General features: G+C 41.5%; 1 protein-coding gene and 1 pseudogene across 3 annotated transcripts in view; one reads left to right on the plus strand and one right to left on the minus strand.

The window, feature by feature from the left end:
* The window catches only part of SLC16A10 (solute carrier family 16 member 10), a 111,140-nt gene that overhangs the window by 81,989 nt on the left and 8,943 nt on the right, over nucleotides 1–20,208 (plus strand). The window contains exons 4-5 of one of the 3 annotated variants that reach the window (XM_037065053.1): nucleotides 990–1,021; nucleotides 17,753–17,896. The exons of 1 other annotated variant lie outside the window; for it this stretch is intronic. In XM_037065053.1, the coding sequence (XP_036920948.1) occupies nucleotides 990–1,021; nucleotides 17,753–17,896 (176 nt within the window). The remainder of the gene's footprint in view (nucleotides 1–989; nucleotides 1,022–17,752; nucleotides 17,897–20,208) is intronic. One more of the 3 variants, XM_037065051.1, reaches the window with a different exon arrangement.
* LOC119000331 (39S ribosomal protein L14, mitochondrial-like) lies at nucleotides 2,667–7,307 on the minus strand (annotated as a pseudogene).

The following is a 20,208-nucleotide window of genomic DNA, read 5'->3' on the forward strand; positions in this document are numbered from 1 at the left end:
CAGTTGCACAGTAAGTTTCAGGGGTGTTCCTTGAATAGAATGAGAATAGGTTGTTACATTCTGTGACTTTTATTTTTGCATATGTGTGACTCCCTCTAATTACAACTCAGTTGAACAGTTCAAGCATTCAGTTCGCAAGTACTCCCCACCATTCATGTAGTCTTTGCTCTCACAGAGCTCAGTAAATATATGAACACATAAATAAACCAAGGGGATTTTTGAGGAACATATATAAAGGATACATGGACAACAACTGAGAAGGGTGGAAATGGGGGGTGCACGGGGGTGGGATGGGATGGGATTAATAGATAGAAAACTGTACTTGAAAAATAATTAAATAAAAAATTGGAAAAAATAAACAAGGGGATTTTAAAATAATGATACTTGAAGAAAATGAGATGAAAGGTAAGGTTGGGAGGTAACTTCGTTTTGGGAAGTCAGGGACAGCCTCTTTGAGGAGGTGACAGTAAGTGCATTCTGTGGGTGAAGAGCAGTATAGACATTTAGAAGATGTAAAAATGAAACAGCTTCCTGTTGCCTTTGGGAAGCCTATGACATAAGGCCTCTAGTTTCTATCTTTAAGGACATCTAACAGTTGATGAATTTTTAAATCCAATTTATTTTTATCTGTGGTATTATGCACAGTTGGCAAAAGTAGGTTTACAGTTGTATGTGAAACAGTTTTTTCTAGTTATTTATTAATTGTTGTATTATTTTTCATACGCACAACTGTAAATCTACATTTGCCCCACCAAGTCTTAAAATCTGCATGTTGAAAATTAAAAATTCTTGCATTTCTTTTTCTTCAGAGACTTCATTCACTACTCATGTCTTCCACGAATACACTACTGTCCCTCGATTCTCCTGTGGTTATTACATGAATGATTGGCCGTCTCTTCTCCTTAACTTTATCCCTCCTTCCTTTAGATTTTTTTCAATGGTGTCTATGCTTTTCTTGCTTCTCTAACCTTGCATTTATTTCCCTGCAGATCTCAACATCTGCTGCAATTTGACTCCCCAGGTTAGTGCACGTTTGCGCACTCACCAGTTTTGGGCCTTGGGCAGTGTTCGCCAGCATTCTCTACTTTAGACGAGTGAGGATCTTTACTTCTCTGGCCACGTGTGACTCATTAATGGTGATGTTAAACATCTACAGAACACGCTCATTAAAACACGCTAGTTGATTTTTTTTCTTTTGAGTATTTTTTCCAAATTGTGATATCTTTTACTAGTATAGAAACTTGATAGGAAGACAAGACATAATACATGAGAAATCTAGAAAACGAATCAGTAATTAAAGTAAAACAGAGCTGCTGCTTTAGTAAGGCAGAATAAGTTTGTCCCATATTCCAAACTATGTTGAATATTTAGCCATAAATAAGTTGTTATCTAGAAATGATGTGTGGTTTATTCAGGCATGAAAATAATCCCTAGAATGAAGGCCCCAAACCACTAAAAGATTTTAAATTTTCTAGGGGAAAGAAATCCACACATATTTAAAAATACCTAATTTTAATTTAAATCAAAAAGTAGTGTATTTTTGTTAGGCCCTTATACTGTATAAGGTGTTCAATGAAAGTATGGGAAAGGCTGGTGAAAACTGGATTTATGTACAAAACACACTGGGACTTTTATGTTGGACCTGTGCAGACTCCTCAGGAAATGACACAGAAGAAACAGGTAAGGAGGATGGGGCACTTCCCAAGGGCGGGGACAGAGCCCCACCTGCATTGCTCCGCCCCCAGCACCCAGCTGGTGTTTTTTATTGACCGTGTTCAGGCTGAGCTCTTATAAAGGTTGGCGGAATTGCTGAAATGTGTGGTCTACCAATTTCCCTGCCAATGACTACTTTTCATTCTAATAGTACCGTATGTTCTTCGGGTTCATTCTTTCTTTGATCTTTAGTATATTGGGGTGGCCAAAAAGTTCATTTAGTTTTTTCGGTAAGGTGGCCCTAGTACCACTTCATTGTTGTTAACTTCATTCAAATAATTTTGTTATATTTTATCGTGACATGCATCATATCAGCATGTATTTTTTTAAAAACTTATCAAAATTGCTGAATTTTTGAGTAGCCATTTTAATATCGAAGATAGAAAAAATATACAATATTTTTGGCATAGTATGCTTTGTTATTTCAAGAAAGGTAAAAAGTCAACTGAAAAGCAAAAAAATTTTTTGCAGTATATGGGCAAGGTGCTGTGACTGATCAAACAGGTCAAAAGTGGTTTATGAAGTTTTGTGCTAGAGATTTCTCCCTGGATGATGTTCCACGGTCAGCTACCCACTTGAGGTTGATAATGATCAAATCGAGACATTAATTGAGAACGGTCAATGTTATATACCACACGGGAAATAGCTGACATATTCAAAATATCCAAATCAATGAAGTTATTTGTGAAATATGAAAAATGTCTTTTATAGAAAGCCATATAGACCTTTTGGACCCACCCAAGGGAAGGTGGGTCCCTTGTAGAACAGGGTGTGGTTTAAAGCTTAAATAATAGAAATAGGATCACACTGACCTTCACTCCCCCCCTATTCTTGAATCGAAGGACACTGTTCCTCAGCCACAGGACCCCAAGCTCCCCATCAGCAAAGGTATGGTTTTCAGAACTGTCACACTCGTGAACTGGGCTCTCTGCAGCCTGTGGCCTGAGCTCTGCTTACGTAAAATTCTGAGCAATGACCAGCACCTTGGAAAACTTGCTTTTGGTGTAGGCTGGTGAGGATAGGTGTCTTAAGTCAGGTCCCCACAGGGTTCCCACTGTCCTCAATGAGGACCACGTTGTTGGAATTGAATCTAGGGGTCATCTGAGGACCAGGCATGTGATGCCCCACAATGAGTACCTTTTTCTTCTGTCCCTTGATGGCCAAAAGTATCTGGTTACCCACTTTGCCCACCCCTTTCTTGTTATGGACATGGATGCAACAAGGAGGGCGATGGTATGGGGTGTCCTTCCCCAGGGCTCTCTCACCTGCATTGTCTTCTGAACTGCACTGAGGGTCCTGGTGGTGCCTAAACAGCACTGGCTGAGTGCTTGGCTTGCATGGGTGGAAGGAACCCAGATAGCCCAGGAAAGAAAGCCGTGGAATCCCAGGAGGGCAGATTGGCTCTCACCGCCCTGGGATAGCCTGCCACTGGCCCCTCTCCCTATGCTTGAACACAACCCAGCCGGGAGGGCTGTGATCTGAGAGTTGGTGTGGAATAATTTAAGGCTATGGGTGGCAAGAGGTACACAGTCAGCCCTGCTGAAGTAAAGTGATGCCTTCTATGCCTTGTACCTTCTTCCAGCTTCTTCCAGCAGAATGGGATGCTTGAGGGTGACCACACCTAACAAGTAGGCTAACACGTGCCCATGCCCCTCTAGACCCACATATACTTCCGTGAGCTGTAAAACGCTGCTGTATATGCATATATAATGTAGAGAAAGACAGGAAAAGGGAGAGAAGTATCCATTTGTTATTATACTTATTTGTATATTCATTGGTTGATTTTTGTATGTGCCTTGACATGGGATTAAACCTACAACTTTAGCCTATCTGGACAACACTCTAACTAATTAACTGCCTGGCCAGGGCCAACCATATATTTATTATTAAATTCATAAAGCATTGTTATAGCTACAATATAAATCAAGTGTCTCTGTTCCTACTTAATTGTATCTCTGCTTATGTGACCACATGGTTTACTTTTGCAAGGAGGACCCCCCCAAAATGGAATTATCTTCTGGAGGGTGGGTCCCTTGTAGTACAGGCTTCCCCACTAGGTGAGTGTTCTAGGAACCTTCTGTATCAGTGCACCAGCTGGCGTTGTTGTGAGAGGCTGCATTAGCTTCTGTGAATTTTTTTGAAGATTCTTTCAACACATTTGCCCATTTCATGATGGGTGATTTTATGATCTCACTTGCCCCCAGTGCACTTGGGGGTTCAGCAAGTTTTGATCTGACCCCTGTGCCCCCCTCCAGTCTTGCCCTGTGCTACTTTTTTTCTGTTTCCCCAAGTGAAAAAAGTCCTCAAAGGGAAATGTGTTACTGTTGTGGAAGAGGTAAAACAAAAAACAAAAGAAGCACAAAAAGGCATCAAAGTCAACACGTTCAAAACTGTTTTGAGCAGTTTTTGGAAAAAATGTCTCCATAGGTGTATTGTATCAAATGGAGAGCCACTTTGAAGGTGACTGAAGTTTAAACATGTAAGAATAACTACATAATTTTTAATGAATAAATTCCAGTTTTTTTTGAGGTTTCCCCTCATATATGTTTCTGAGTCCTCAGGAGCTGCCTCAGGGACTTTTCACAACTCTGCCAGGCATCTCCTTGCTCCTGCTCTCAGTTCCCAGGGCTGCTCTGCATTCTGGGGCTGGGATTTCTCAGTTCTGGTGTCCTTGTCCCTCCTCTTTCTTGCGAGGTGCTCTTTCAGCTCTGTACCCCCATCACATATCTAGAGCAGCATGTCAGATACAGGGCCTCCTTCTCTTTCTGGAAATAAAATTCCTAGATCATAGGAATTTTATGATCATAGATCATAAAACCTATCTGTATACATAATTTCTAAAAAGTTAATGCCACACCTGTAACATAAAGGATAAGTAAAAGTAGTAATTTAGAAATACAATAATATGTATTTTAATTATTTTTAAGTTAAAATTATATTGTTTTTTATTTAATTTATTTTTAGAGAGATGGGAAGGGAGAGAGAAAGAGGAAGAGAAACATCCATGTGTGAGAGAGACATCAACTGGCTGCCTATTGCACGCACCCAACCAGGGACCTGACCTGCAACCCAGGCATGTGCCCTAACTGGGAATCAAACCACTGACCCTTTGGTTTGCAGGTCAGTGCTCAATCCACTGAGCCACAGCCAGGGCTAGATGAAAAAAATAATACAAGTTTTAAAAGGTAGTACTTGGGACACATGTGGATGAACCTTGAAGACATGCTAAGTGAAATAAGCCAGACACAAAAGGTTAAATACTGTATGATTCCACTTTGATGAGGTACCTAAAGTAGTCAAATTTGTACAAATGGAAGGTAGGATGGGGGTTGCCAGGGGCTTGGGAAGGGTGGAGATGGGGAATTTTTGTTTGATAGTCCAGACTTTTACTTTGGGGAAATGAGAATATTCTGGAGATGGATGGTGGTGATGATTGTGCAAGAAGTTAAATGTACTTGCCCAGGCTGGCATAGCTCAGTGGATTGAGTGCGGGCCTTTGAACCACACGATCAAGGTTCGATTCCCAGTCAGGGCACATGCCTCGGTTGCAGGCCAGTTCCTAGCAGAGGACTCACAAGAGGCAACCATACAATGATGTTTCTCTCCCTTTCTCCTTCCCTTCCCCTCTAAAGATAAATAAATAAAATCTTTAAAAAAAAAAGAAGTTAAATGTACTTAATTGCCCCTTAACTGTTTACTTCAAAGTGATTAAAGTGGTAAATTTTATTAAAATAAAAAATTAAAAAGTAATTATTAAGCCCTGCCCCCAAATAGTTCATTTGATTAGAGCATTGTTCTGATACTCCAAGGTTGCAGGTCCGATCCCTAGTCAGAGCACATACAAGAATCAACCAATGAATGCATAAATATGTGGAACAACAAATCAGTGTTTCTTTCTCTCTCTCCCTCCCTTCTATCCTTCCTCTTTCCTTTCCTTCCCCCCCTTCCTCTCTGTCTCTAAAATTAATTTTTAAAGTTTTATTTTTAAAAAGGTAGTTCTTACGCATAACTGTATGGGAAAGATACCCCCAGGGTGGTGGTACTACCCATATTGTGAACCAGTGTGCAGTATTTGAGATCAGGAGATTGGTGCCCAATATCTTAGAATCAGTTAGGAGTAGAGCTCATAATTTGACTCCAAATATGTTTATTTTTTCCTATTATGCCTAGGCCTTCCACTTCAGTCCACAAAAGTATTCTCTCCTATTCCAGTTGCCTTAATCCAGACCCTATACTTTCTTATCTATCCTCCTGCAGGGGTGTGGCTCTTTTCTTCCTGAATATTTAAAAATTGCAAGACAAAACTGAATGTGTTCAAAATAATTGTAATCATATCCCCTCACCTCTGGGCTCTAAAATAGTCTTATTCTTAAGAAAGGGTAAAAGAAGTAGGGGTAAACAATTTCAGAAACACGTGGAAATGAAAGCAGTGGAAAGAAAATTTATCTAGGCCTAATCCTCACCATTTTTTGTCTTTATCCAGATAAAAATGTGAAGCTGTATTAGGGAGAGTGTGAGCAGTTGGGTAACTGCTAGAATAGAAAAGATGCAACAGTGCACGCCTTGCAGAGACCAGAGGAGAAAGGAGGGCGGGAGGCTTTGGTACAGGATTTGTCTAGCCACCATCACTGGTCTGATGGCATCTTAGTGAGGTGAGGTCAGAAGAGAGAATTTTAAAAAAATATTGTATTTATTTATCTTTAGAGAAATGGGAAGGAAGGAGAGAAACATTGATGTGTGAGAGATATATCAACCAGTTGCCTTTCACACGACCCTGACCTGGGACCTGACCCGCAACTCAGGCACGTGCCCTGACTGGAAATCGAACCAGCAATCCTTTGGTTCACAGGCCCACACTCAATCCACTGAGCCACACCAGCCAGGGCAGAAGATAGAATTTTTATGGAAGGATCAGTTTTTGCTCACTTTATATGTAAAGGTAAAATTAAGAAGCTGAGTAAGAAAGAACTAATGCTCCAATTTATTTGCTTCTCTCGAAAATCAGATTAACCTTAAAGTAAATAAAATTTAAAGAAACCACCAGTCTACACATCTTTTTAATTCAAGAAGAAATAGAACCAATTTTGATTATTTATAAAACATCTGACTTATTGACATTCTTGCCATGGCTATTAAATAAATTACCAAGTTACCCAAAATTCTAATGATTTAAATAATAGTTTCTGAAATTATCCGTTCCTATTTCGCATGAAATTTATTTTAAACTTCTAGAATTTAGGCTTAATTGAACTAGCCTTTTGTTGGGTGCATTTGTTCAATTTAGACCACTTTTCAAAATTCATGCAATTTATCTTCTGATTAGTGACTCTGTAACCCACACCTACTTATTTGCATGCACATATAGCCAATGGGTGACTTTATCACTAGGTAAATCCAGGAGTAAGTTTAAGAGAGCATATCCTTTAAAAACAAATGCAAACGTGGAAACACGTGATGCTACATAAGAGGCTTACATTAATCTTACCTGCGAGAGCTTGTGCACCTACCGTCTGTCCTTACGGGGCTCTAATGAAGTGGGAACGCGCCAGTCCTACAGCCGGGCTGTAGACTGTGGCCAAGCTCCCCAGAACCATCTTGGTGACAGTCTAGCGCTTGCACAGAAAGCCATTGTCTGAACAGTTGACATTCCATTGTGCTCATTCAAAGTGGCTGGGAATCCAGGGGGTAAGAGTGGTGAATCTGGTGTGCCAAGAATGAGCTTCCCAGAAAGAAGCTGTTCAGTCACATTTGCATTTAGGTGTAATGCATACAAATGTAAATGAGGCAACAGGTTAAACACTTTATGTTTTTCAAGAAGGACTAGTACAGTTTCTGATGATTTTTGAAGCATATGGCACAGAAATTATCAGGGTCACTAAATAATTTCAAGTTACCTAAAAAATCCTAGTGATTTGTTTTCTATTTTAAGATGAAGTCCATCTTAACCTCAAAAATTCAGGTTTATTTGAACTGGCATCTAAATCCAAATTGGTTTTGATTTGATAAAGCTATGAGAACATTTTATCAAATCTCAATCTGATCTAAATAATGCTATGTTGAGGATGGATTATCTTGTTTTGTTGTAACCTAAGGGGGAAAAAATTTAAGGGAGCCCTGGCTGGTGTACTCAGTGGACTGAGCGCGGGCCTGCAAACCAAAAGATCCGGTTTGATTCCCAGTCAGGGCACATGCCTGGGTTGCAGGCCAGTTCCCAGCAGGGGACTCATGAGAGGCAACCATACATTGATATTTCTTTCCCTCTCTCCTTTCCTTCCTTTCTAAAGATAGTAAATAAAATTATTTTTAAAAAATTTAAGGGAAAAATAACAACAGTTTTAAAGAATCTGTAGAATTAGAAAATGTTTCCAAAATTAGACCAACTGTTAGTCATCTTTCTTCCTTCTGAAGTCTTTTTCTACCCCAGGTGGCCGTTAAATAATCTTCCCTCTGGACACTCTTCCCTGTTTTATCTCTGTCCCAGCTATAATATGACTTAATGGTCCATGTGTGCTGACTAGCACCATGGAAACCTATCTTAGTGAAATAGAAAGACCGGCCGTTTAAAACAAACAGAACCAACTGCCCCTGTGGTCTGGCGTCCTGTTAGGCCAAAGGTCTGCTCTCCCTTCAGCTGCTGAGGAGGCAGCAGGTCCCTGTACTGTGAGTTTAGTCACGACAGAAATGCTAGGAATAGACATTGGGGTGTCTGAAGGTGGGGGTCCTTAAACATTAGCAGGCAAAGAAATTTTGTCTTTGCACTTCAAGCATATCTTAGAGCTGTTTATTCTCAAAGCACAGTTGATCAGATTTAATAAGATAAAATGACATTTTAAGGCTGACCTAATAATCACTACCTATCTTAATGGCCATAAAGTTGTATTTCACTATTACATGATGTAAAGGGCTTAATTTTATGTCCCCAGATTGGTGGAGTTAGTCTTCTTCCACCTTTAATGACCTTACTGGGCTTACTGGTGTGCGGTGCTCATGGACAGTTCCTGAGGGAATGCCCCCACTTGTTTTAATTTAGTCCCTTTTATTAGCAGACAGAGAGAACAGAAACACAGTTGTTTAAAAAAGAAAAAAGCAAAACAAACCCTCATTCCTATCAGAAGATTTGCTCATCTTACTTTGAAGTCAAAAGGTAGTGTAAAGTTTTGGTTTGCAACAAATTCTGAGATTACCCATTAACCAAACTAGCAGATTTTCTTTTTTTTTTTAAATATTTTATTTATTTATTTATCTTTAGAGGGGAAGGGGAGGAGAGAGGGAGAGAAACATCAATATATGGTTGCCTTTCGTGCGTCCCCTGCTGGGAGTTGGCCTGCAGGGAACTGGCCTGCAACCCAGGCATGTCCCCTGACTGGGAATTGAACCTCGATCGTGTGGTTTGCAGGCCCACGCTCAACCCACTGAGCTACACCAGCCAGGCCAAAACTAGCAGGTTTTTTTACTTTCTTTCAAATGTACATCTAACTTTTTAAAGGAACCAGGCTCTTTGCTTTGAGTTTACTTTTTTAAAAAGTATATTTAAGCAGAATGCTCTTTTAGAGTTATGAAAAAGCATTTGTAAATGTTGAATGGATAATGTAGTAGTCTTAGAAATTACCATAAACTGCAAGCAAATGAGAGGCAACAGGCTGAAGCTGTTAATCTGTGGAGTGAATAGCAAGAGAGTAAAAGTGCTTTGAACTCAGTGTACCTGTTGGAAATAGGAGGCCACAGAAATCATTCTGCATTCCCAAACCACTGAAAAATTGTGTAGTGTTTATTGCCCTGTTTTGGGGTGTGCCACGTAAAGGTAAAATACACAGGTCCCCTGCTCCGGCCAAGCATTATTTTCCTAGAGACCAAGTGAGATGCCTACCTGTTGTCTGCCCCTCTTTTGAGTTTGGTAACTTTCTGAAGAGGAAGGGCAGAGGACCAGGGAATTAAAATCAGCACAGATAAGGCAGATGACTGCATGCCTGGAATTTGTGTATTGCCCAAAGGGCGTGGTAACTGCAATAAGAGCGGGTGATAAACATGGTTGATTGTTTCCCCTCAGTGCTGCAAAGGCTGCCTGTGGACCCATTAGTTCCATAGCCTGCAGGTGCTCCATTGGGCCTGGCTTTGCCCTGCTTTCTTAGCCTCCCTAAAGGACTGCCTTTGTAAGCATTTGGTACTTTCATCAGTCAGCTGTTATTTCTAGCCCACCCTCAGAAATAAAGCTGTCTTTGTTTTGAGTCTCCCGTGGGTCCCCTCCTTCTTTAACTGCTTTTACCCAAAGACATACAGGCATACGTGGCTTTATTGTGATGCTGTGCTTCCTAGTTGCTGCGTTCTTTTACAAACTGAAGGCAAGACTCCACGGGCAAAGATTTCTACTTGCTCGCTTTATTGGGATGCTTGCTTTATTGTAGTGGTCTGGGACCAAATCTGCAATACCTCAAAGTATGCCTGTAATTTAACTTGTGTGCACCAAAATTTGTATCATATTTTTAATGTAATACTTACATAAACATTATATACAGGACATTAAGCAAAAGCCACCCATCCACTTAAAAATGTGGGGGAAGGACAGTTGAGGCTAATGACTATCATGGCATGTCCCAGTGACATGGTCTGAGGAAACACTGCTGCAGGGGGTCATCGGGCCTTTTTGACTGGTGGCCGGCCTGTGGGTGTGCACCACCACTGGGGTTCAAGGGCTTCTGTAGAGTGTTTGGAGTTTCCCTTCTATTGGGCATTCTTCTATTGTGAAACCATTTGTTGAAGAGAAGCTTGAGTTTCTGATGTACTTACGTCAGCTTTATTGGAACTGGTTTTATGTTGTGTCCACCTATGTAATGCCCTTCACTGTTGACTCTGAGAGCCAGAGGACTCAGCCTGGATTCTCAGGGAAGAACACTCTGATGTCTCCCTACAGGGGAGAGTTGGGGAGGGAGTAGTCCGGACTGAGCTTAATTCAGTGAGGTGATGGCTCTCGCTTCCTTGGGCTGCTGCCTCTCAGCTCTCACAAAGGGACCTACCTCTGGGCTCTGCAGAGGGATGAGTAACCTCTCCCTTGAGTAAGTTAGCTGGTCATCCGTAGACAGAGGCTGTCTGTCTCACCGTTTCCTTGAAGTGGTGGTGATCGGGGGGAAGGGGAAACTGAATTCTGTGTATGTGTGGTTTTTAAAAAAAATTACGTTTTAAATTAAATGTATTGTGGTGACATTGCTCGATAAGATTGTTAGGGGACACTCCAGAAACCTGGAATTATCTTCTGGAGGGCAGGCCCCTTGTTGTACTGGCTTCCCCTGCTGCCATCTGTATCAGCGTACTAGCTGGTGTTGTGAGAGGCTGCTGTTGCGGCTTCAATGAATTTTCTTTAAGACTCTTTCAGAGCTTTTGCCCATTTCCTGATGGGTGATTTACAAGTGTACCTGCCCATAGGGCACTGAGGGTTCAGCAGTTTTTGACTAAAAACAGCATGACCCCAGGATCCACCCTCCCTATTCACCTGGTCTTGCCCCAGGTGACTTTTTTGTTGTTTCCTCCGGATGAAAAAAGTCCTCAAAGGGCATTTTGCTGACATGGAAGAAGTGATGCAAAAAACAGCAGAAGCATCAAAGTCAGTGAGTTCAAAAACTGTTTTGAGCACTTCTTGGAAAGAGTATCTCCATAGGTGTATTACACCAAACGGAGAGTATTTTGAAGGTGACTAAATTTTAAACAGGTAAGATTAAATAACACAATTTTTAATAAATAAATTACAGCTTTTTAAAAAACTTTTATTAAACGTATTGGACTGACATTGGTTAATAAGATCAAATAGTTTTCAGGTGCACATTTCTATCATAGCAGGATCTGTGTGTTGAATCCTGTGCCCACCATCCAAAGTCAGATAATTTCCATCACCATATGTTTGGTCTCTTAAACCCTATACTTATACTACCCCTCACTCCTCTTCCCTCTGATAACCACCATACTGTTGTCTGTGTCTATGAGTTTCAGTTTTATATCCCACATATGAGTGAAATCATATGGTTCTTAGCTTTTTCTGGTAATTTTGCGTAGCACGGTATTCTCAGGGTCCATCCATGTTGTCACAAATGGCAGCACTTCATCTTTTCTTACGGCTGAGTGGTGTTCCATTGTACATACGTAGCAGGTCGTCTTTATTTCATCATCTCTTGAAGGACATTTTGATTGTTCCCGTGTCATTGTCACCGTGAATAATGCTGCAGTGAACACAGGGGTGCATTTATCTTTTAAGTTTTATTTTATTGATTTTTAGTGGGAGGGAGGGAAGGAAAGAGAGAGAGAGAAACATAGACCTGTTGTTCCATGAATTTATGTGTTCACTTGATTGGGAATCAAACCTACAACCTTGGCATATGGAGACGACACTCCCAGCAAACTGAGCTACCCAGCGAGGGTAGGAGTGCATCTTTGTGAATAAATGTTTTCAATTTTGGAGGGTAGAAACCCAGAAGAGATATTTCTGAGTCATGTGGTAATTCTATTCTTAATTTTTTGAGGAATCTTTATACTATTTTCCATGGTGGCTGTACCAACTTACAATGCCACCAGCAGTGATGAGGGTTCCTTTTCCTCCACTACCTCTCCAACATTTATTACTGGTCTTGTTGATAATAGCCATTCTAACAGGTGTGAGGTGGTATCTCACAGCAGTTTTGATTTGCATTTCCCTAACAGCTAGCGAAGTTGAACATCTTTTCCTATATCTGTTGGTCATTTGTATGTCTTTTTGGGAGAGGTGTCTGTTTAGGCCCTCTGCCTATTTTTTAATTGAATTGTTTGTTTGTTTGTTTGTTTGGTGTTGAGTTGTATGAGTTCTGTGTGTATTTTGGATATTAATTCCTTGTCAGACCTGTTGTTTGCAAGTATCTTCTTCCATTTGGTTGGTGCCTTTTTGTTTTATTGTTGGTTTCATTTGTTGTGCAGAAGTTTATCAGTTTGATGTAGTCCCATTAGTTTATTTGTGCCTCCCCTTGCCCTTGGAGTCAAATATAAAATCTCTGAGACCAAGGTCCATAAGTTTATTACCTATGCTTTCTTCTATGTAATTTATTGTGTCAGATCTTATATTTAGATCTTTATCCATGTTTTTCCTTATTTCACCATGGCTGTAGAATGAGCAGATATTTCGGGTTATGATTTCTTGTTTATTTTTGGATAATGAGACAATGAATAGGGTTTCACACAATCCGAAGATGGCCTCAGTTGTTAGGGAAGTGGCTGCTTGAATGAGCAGGTGGTATTCAGGCTGTCAGTGAGCAAGGCTCCAATAATCCCTGAGGGGTATGCAGCCCTGGAGTAAACAGGTGTTTGATAACATGAATAAAAGATTAATTCCTGCCCTAAAAGCACTTACACATTCAGATAAAGTTGACTTGAAATGACTGCTCTACCAAATGATATTTTCTTCTATGTAGATAGTGGCCTCTAGTAAAGCATTGTATTAGTTTAAATAAGTTAGGTTATATGTGGAAACATCTGTTCAACATTTTTGTGTCTCTGCCCTTGCAGCTCGTTCCCAGAAGCATCAGTTTTGCCCGGTATTCATGCTCTCTGCTAAACTAAAGAGCAGCAATCATGGGAGACCCAGCTGCTAGCAGAACACACCAGATCTCCTAAGTCCTGCTCCCTCAGTGAGGAGGGACCTCTAGGGTCCAGAGAACCAGAATCCTCAGATCCTGTTCTCTAAACTCCCAGATTCCCTGACTTAATGGTGAAAGAGACGTTTGCAGATTTTGACTGAGGGTAGGGATGGGGTATTAGAAGCTGAAGTTCTTGCTTTATTTAAACAATAGTGAAATTCCATGAAAGAATTTATAGAATCCTTTATATTTGAAGAATCAAGTTTCCCCTTAAATTTGAATTTACCAAATTTACCTTTTTTCGAAAGACTCAAAACTTTTTTTTTTTACTTTATTATTTCTTGTAAGGATTATGAAGTAGAGCAGGGGGAAAAATAAGCCACTAATAAAGAATAATAACAATTTGCCAGGCAGGTATTCTTGGTTTCATCAAAGGAATGACTGGGAAATTTAGTTTTTTTAAAATATATATTTATTTATTTTTAGAGAGAGAGGAAGAGGGGGAGAAAGTGAGGGAAATATCAATGCATGGTTGCTTATTGCACACCTCCTACTGAGGATCTGGCCCACAACCCAGGCATGTGCCCTGACTGGGAATCGAACCAGAGACTTTTTAGTTTGCGGGCTGGTGCTCAATCCACTGAGCTACACCAGCCAGGGAAAATTTAGTCTTTTTTTAAAATACTAAATGTTTCTTTAAAAGTTATAATAGATTCTTTGGGTGCTTCCTGAAGTGGATTAATATAGTAGAGTCTGGATTCAAGTTCCAAATAAAGCCGATACATATTCTTAATTATGTCCTGCCTGCTTTAGATCAGGTTATTAATTTTCTTCAGAATTGAGATGGAATCTATTTCTGCTTTTTAAAAAATCCTCACCTTGAGGATGTTTATTGATTTTAGAGAGAGAGAAAAAGAGAAACATCTATATGAAAAGGATATGTACCCTCCCATATGTGCCCTGACCTAGGGATCAAACTGCAACATTTTTGGTATACGGGATGATGCTCCAACCATTGAGCCACTGGGCCAGAGCATTTTTCTGCTTTTTGTAATCTTACTTATGGAAAGTGATAGGGCCTGGGGGAATAAACCAGTTTGTGGTTACCTTTATTGACAGCTGTCTTGTCTTTGCAGGTACAAGTGGATTTCTTGGACTAGCACTGTTCAATAGAAATGTAATGCAAGACATGCAGAATTTTAAAAAATTTTAATAGCCATATTTTTAAAAGTAAAAAAAAACAGTGAAATTAGTTTCATGATATATTTTGTTTAACCAATATAGCCAAAATACTATTTCAACATGGAATCAATATTTTTAAATTATTAATGAGATATTTTGTTTGCTGTTTTTTTCCACTAAGTTTTCTATATTTGCTGTGTGTTTTACACTAACAGAACATCTCAGTTTGACTAGCCACATTTTAAGTGCTCAATAGCCCATGTCATATTTGGATAACACAGCGTTAACATGGTGAATATAAGGAGACTGCTAAGATGAGGCTGCAGTAACAAAGCAGGAAGATTTTATCTGTCAAACCAAGAGCTTGAGCTTTACTCTGAAGGCTGTGGAGCCATAAAAGGATCTTAGGCAAAGAAGTGTTATTTTTAATATTGGACTTAATCTGGTGGTCTTGGAGAATATAGGTTAGAGAGTTAGGAGTTGGGGCTCAAGCAAGAAGCACTGTTAGAAGGCTGTTGTAATGGTCCAGGTGAGGAGTGATAAGAACCTGAACTAAAACAATGGGGAACGTGGACCAAAGGGAGTGTGTCTGATGGAGATTTAGGAGGTGAAATCATCAGAACTTGGCAGTGGCTATTGGATTTGAAGAGAAGGAGGGAGGAATCTAGGATGGTTGTCAGGTTTCTACCTAGGGTAGGTAGGCCAATACTGGCAGTGTTAACTGACAGGGAGGAGGGGCAGGTGGTGAGGGGAGGTGAGTTCAGCATGGGGCATGTTGACTTTGAGGTGCCCTTTCACAGGCAGGAAGGTATGTCCAGTTCGTGGTGCAAGAGTTTGCCCAAGAGTATGTGTAGAGTTAGAAGCTATGAAGGCTGTGTAGGAACAAAGTACTTAAGGTGCCAGTGAAAACTTTACGCACTAACAAGAAGGGGGTGTAAGACCAAGGTGATCAAGAGCAGGTGGGATTTTTATAGAAAAGGTGGGATTTAAGCAGAATTTAGAATGTCACAGAGGTAGAAGAGGCAGTGGAAATGTAGGGAGAGAGATGAGACTGTTTCAGACACTGAATACGCCCATCCTGCTGGGCCAGAGGAGATTGGGGCTGAGATCAAAGCTGGCCTGATGCAGTTTGCAGACGTTTTTTGTTTAGCTACAAGGGGTGGGGGGTTGGGTTGGATTATGCTTCATTCTAAATTAAGTTAGGTGCCAACATTTCCACACAAAAATCCAGATTTCTGACTTCGTTTTAAAATAAAAGGGGGCTGGGCAACCCTCGTGGTCCTGTGTGGTGCTGATCAGCTGAACTGTACGCGCCCCCCTCCAGCAGTCTGTTGTCCTCCTTTATGCTCGCTTTGCTTGGGTCCTGCAGACACTTGAGTTTTCTACTTCTGAATCAAGGATCAGTAAGTAATAAAAGTACAGAGATAGCTTGGTGGCAGAGTTTAATGCCTAACTAAGGAGTATAAATGTGGGCTGTGGGCATCTGATAAGAGATTGATGAGATTAAAGCCATATTTAGGAGGATTATCTGGACCAGTGGGAAAATGCAGAAGGAGGACAGTTACGGTTTCGAAAGGGAGAAGAGAGATGCAATGCTGTTGGCATGCCTAAATGGGCTTAACAATGTGGAAAGGAAGTCTGCTAAGGAGATGTCACCCAGAAAGACTACTAGTGCAGCATGAGACCCTTCTGGCCCTTTGAACTTGCTGGGAAATCTGCTTCGCAGGCTCTCAGGAGTCAGGCCCATGTTTGCTGTAGGGGGACAGTGAGTCTGATTGTTTGAAGCAGCTGTTTATGATTGTTGTAACATCTCAGTAATAGTATAGACATGCTTTTTCTCCTTGTTGTGAGCACAGATAGGTGATCACTAAGAAAACAGAAGTGCTGCCTGCCCTGGCTGGTGTAGCTAAGTGGATTGAGTGCTGGCCTGTGAACCAAAGGGTTGCTGGTTCAATTCCCAGTCAGGTCACATGCCTGGGTTGTGGTCCAGGTCCCCTGTTGAGGGCATGCAAGAGGCAACCACATATTGATGTTTCTCTCCTCTTTCTCCCTCCTTTCTCCTCTCTCTAAAAATAAATAAATAAAATATTAAAAAATAAACAGAAGTACTAGGAAAGCTGTGGCAAACTGAGAAACTTGGGCTGTGGGAACAAAGCTTACATTAGATGGTGATATATACATGTGGTATCACCCAGTGTGATGCCTGCCTGGTCACACCGCCTGGGTAAACACTCTGAGGCTGTTGGTTTACAGTCATTGTCCTAAGTAGACACTAAATTAAAAGAAAGTTCCCTTTTAAATAATTAGGCTAAAATTAAATTATCTTGGATCATTATTAACAGTGTGTCAGGTGCTCCTCTAAGTTCTTTATACAGATATTAAATCATCACAACTGCCTTCTCGAAGTACGGTTGCTGTCTCTGCTTCCCGACCATGAAACAGAGGTCCTAGAGGTTACACACTTGCCCAGGGTCACAAGGCTAATACACAATGGAACCAGGACTTGAACCCAAAGCAGCCTCTTTGGAGCTTTTTCTTTAACCACTATGTTAAACTGACTCTATCTTTATCTGCTCTCACATCCCACAAGTAGGCAAATTCATACGTAGAGAGTCTTAAGCTCAAGTACAGCTTATTCAGAGGTGTCAGTTTGATTCAGGCCCTCCTAGAAGAGATGAAACTCCAGTACTGACCCTTAAAAAGCTGCCTTTTGCCCTGGCTGGTGTAGCTCAGTGGATTGAGTGCGGGCCTGCAAACCAGAGTATCACAGTTCGATTCCCAGTCAGGGCACATGCCTGGGTTGCAGGCCAGTTCCCAGCAGGGGATGCAGGAGAAGCAACCATACATTGATGTTTCTCTTCCTCTCTCCTTCCCTTCCCCTCTAAGGATAAATAAATAAATATACTTTTTAAAAAGCTGCCTTTCATGGAAGAGATAATGTACTGGATCCCTGGATGACCTTGATAGAGCAAGGTTCAAAGGGCTGTTCTCTCCTTGTCACTGAATGGATCAGTGTTAACTTGCAAAGTATATGTCGGTAACCCTGTATTAAACATTGAAAAAGACCTCACAAACATTCTTATTTAATGCACACTAAAACATGTTAGCTTTTCTCAGGTTCTCATATGCTCTCAAAGAGCACATTTGATAAATACTAGAATTTGGAAGGAAGGGCAGGACAGTTGCATCGTAAGCATTTGTACAGTGCCTCAACACTTGTCAGGGTCTCCTACCACGTTTAGTGTGGCTCCCTTCTCTCTGGTCTACAGATGAAGCATGTGAATGAAAGGTTCCAAGATGAAGACAATAAAGAGGTGCTTCTCATGTGCATTGGCATCACGTCGGGGGTTGGACGGCTGTTCTTCGGCAGGATTGCAGACTGTGTGCCTGGTGTGAAGAAGGTTTATCTACAGGTACTCTCTTTAGTCCTTTCCCCCAGTAAATTATTCTATCACCTACTGGCTTGTTTATTTACTTATTTTTATTTGCTTAAATTTTTCTGTAAAAATGAGGAGTCTGATTTCTCAAGCAGTTTTTCAAGAGCAGAATCAGTCAGAGTTTGGGGTTTTCAGCATGAAAAATGGGTGATCAAACAACAATCTTCTTTGTTTAGTTGTGGAACTCCAGTAAACCAAAATGTTTTTTGCCCGTAGCCTTTTTTATAAGAAGAGTGTTTTTGGCACAGCCTTTATAGTCATGTGCCTCTTGCAATGTCTTGTGAAATTCAGGAGCAGGGTGTGTTTGTCTTTTGAGCTTCTTTACTGCAGTTTGCCTTCTGGGTATTGTGGAGCACACATTAAACAAATGCTACTTCTAAGATCGTGTGGACCTCATTTAACAAGGATTTAAGTGACTCCATGCCTGCAGATGAAACATGGTCTGTGGCCTCCATTAGTAGTTGATGGTTGCATGGGGAAACAGAAAACAGGGTTACAGCACAGTGGGGTAGTGGGTATGCTGGGGGGTGCCATAGCACCGTAGGGGCCAAGCATCTGAATCACTAGTGGGGGTCTGAACAGACCTCCTGGGCTGGCAGAGTGTTAAGCCCTGAGTAGTAGACAGATAAGGAAGACAGAGAAGCATGTTCCAAGCAGAGGAAACCATATAGGCAAAGAAGTACAGGTGTGACAGAAACTCAGTGTCCAAATGGAATAAAGAGAGAACAGTAGATCGACTGTCTGGGGGGTCAGGAGAGAGCCAGGTTGGGAAGGGCCTTTATGAGCACAGCCGAGGATGAACTCTATCCTGAAGTCTACCAGGACCCGTGAAAGAATCTGAAGCAAGGGAGTGACAGGACGTGAACTGTGTTTTATAAAGTCTAATCAACTATGAAGGGTGGGATGAAGTGGAGGAGGGGGTAAGAGTTGAGGAAGTCACGGAAGGCCACATTGAATGATTCTGATCCTATGGAGTGTCCAGCACAGGGAGCTCCATAGAGACAAAAAATAGATTAGAGGTTTCTAGGGATTTGGGGAGGAGGGAATGGGGAGTAACTGCTACTGGGTATGGGGTTTCTTTTGGGGGCGATGGATTCTAAAATTAGATAGTATTGATGGTTGTACAACCTTGTTAATGAACTAAAACCCATTGCACTGTCCACTTTAAGTGGGTGAATTGTATGGTATATGAGTTTATATTTCAATAATGCTGTTATTTTTTTAAAAAGCAGAAGCAGAGGGACAGGTTGGAGACTATTGAAGTACTCTAGGCAGGAAGAACCAGGGCAGAGATATGGGAATCAAATAGGAAGTAAGATAGGGGTACAGGGAATGAGGGGTCCATGGAGAGCCATCTAAGCTGGGTCTGAGATTTATGGCTCGGATAAAGGGGTGGATAGTTTTGCTGTTTTATCAAGTTGAATAATTCAGTAAAGTGGAGTAAAATGATGAAGTTATTGTTGCCACATTAAGTATGTGGTGCTTGTAGGAAAGCCAAGTTGAGTTTGGAGCTCCTGAGAGAGAGTCCTGTGGGACTTTGGTGTTCACGGGCTGTATGGGGTGAACGGAGGACCAGGGGTGTGAAGGGAGACCCAAAGGGAATGGCCAGATGGGTAGGGAAAAGCAGGGTGCAGGGGTTGGAGCAGTCAGCAGCATCCGCAGCTAGTGAGAGGGCAGGCATGGTAAAGATTGAAAGGTTTTTGTTGGATTTAGCTACAGAAATTTCAGTGGATTGGCAGGTGCAAAAGTCTGACCATGATCAGCTGAATAGATGGAAATGTAGGCAACTTGGCCCAGAAGCTTGGCTGTGGAAGTGGGGTGAAGGAGAGCCAATAGGGGGACTGGGGGTTCAGCACTGAACGTGTCTGCTCACTATGTGGAGGAGAGGCTGTATTGGAGCAGGGCCTTGAAGGAGAGGTGAAATTTGGGCACAGGAAAACAATTGGAAAAGGGAACAGATGAAGTAGCTTACTGCGTACAGATGGGAAAGCTGGCCAGTGAAGAAAGTTGATAGGAAAGAACGGATTCCTGTGAAATGTGGTGTCCGGTGAGAGCTCTGTGGGTACTGTGGACTGCCAGAAAGGTAAACAGGTGGATCTTAGGGTGGATGAAGCCTGAGACTTTGCTGGAGGCAAAAACGACAAAACTGAAGCCATCCCACTTTGGGCACCTCCTGTTGGCCACAGTGATGCTGGGATAAATCGAAGGCTTCAGGATGAGGGGAAGACCAAATGTGAGCTGGCCTCGCGCTCTGAGAGCTGTGGGTGTGAGGCTACAGGCGCTGAGCA

Source organism: Sturnira hondurensis, unplaced genomic scaffold, assembly GCF_014824575.4.
Source record: "Sturnira hondurensis isolate 20B ecotype Veracruz unplaced genomic scaffold, ASM1482457v3 Scaffold0015596, whole genome shotgun sequence".
NCBI lineage: Eukaryota > Metazoa > Chordata > Mammalia > Chiroptera > Phyllostomidae > Sturnira > Sturnira hondurensis.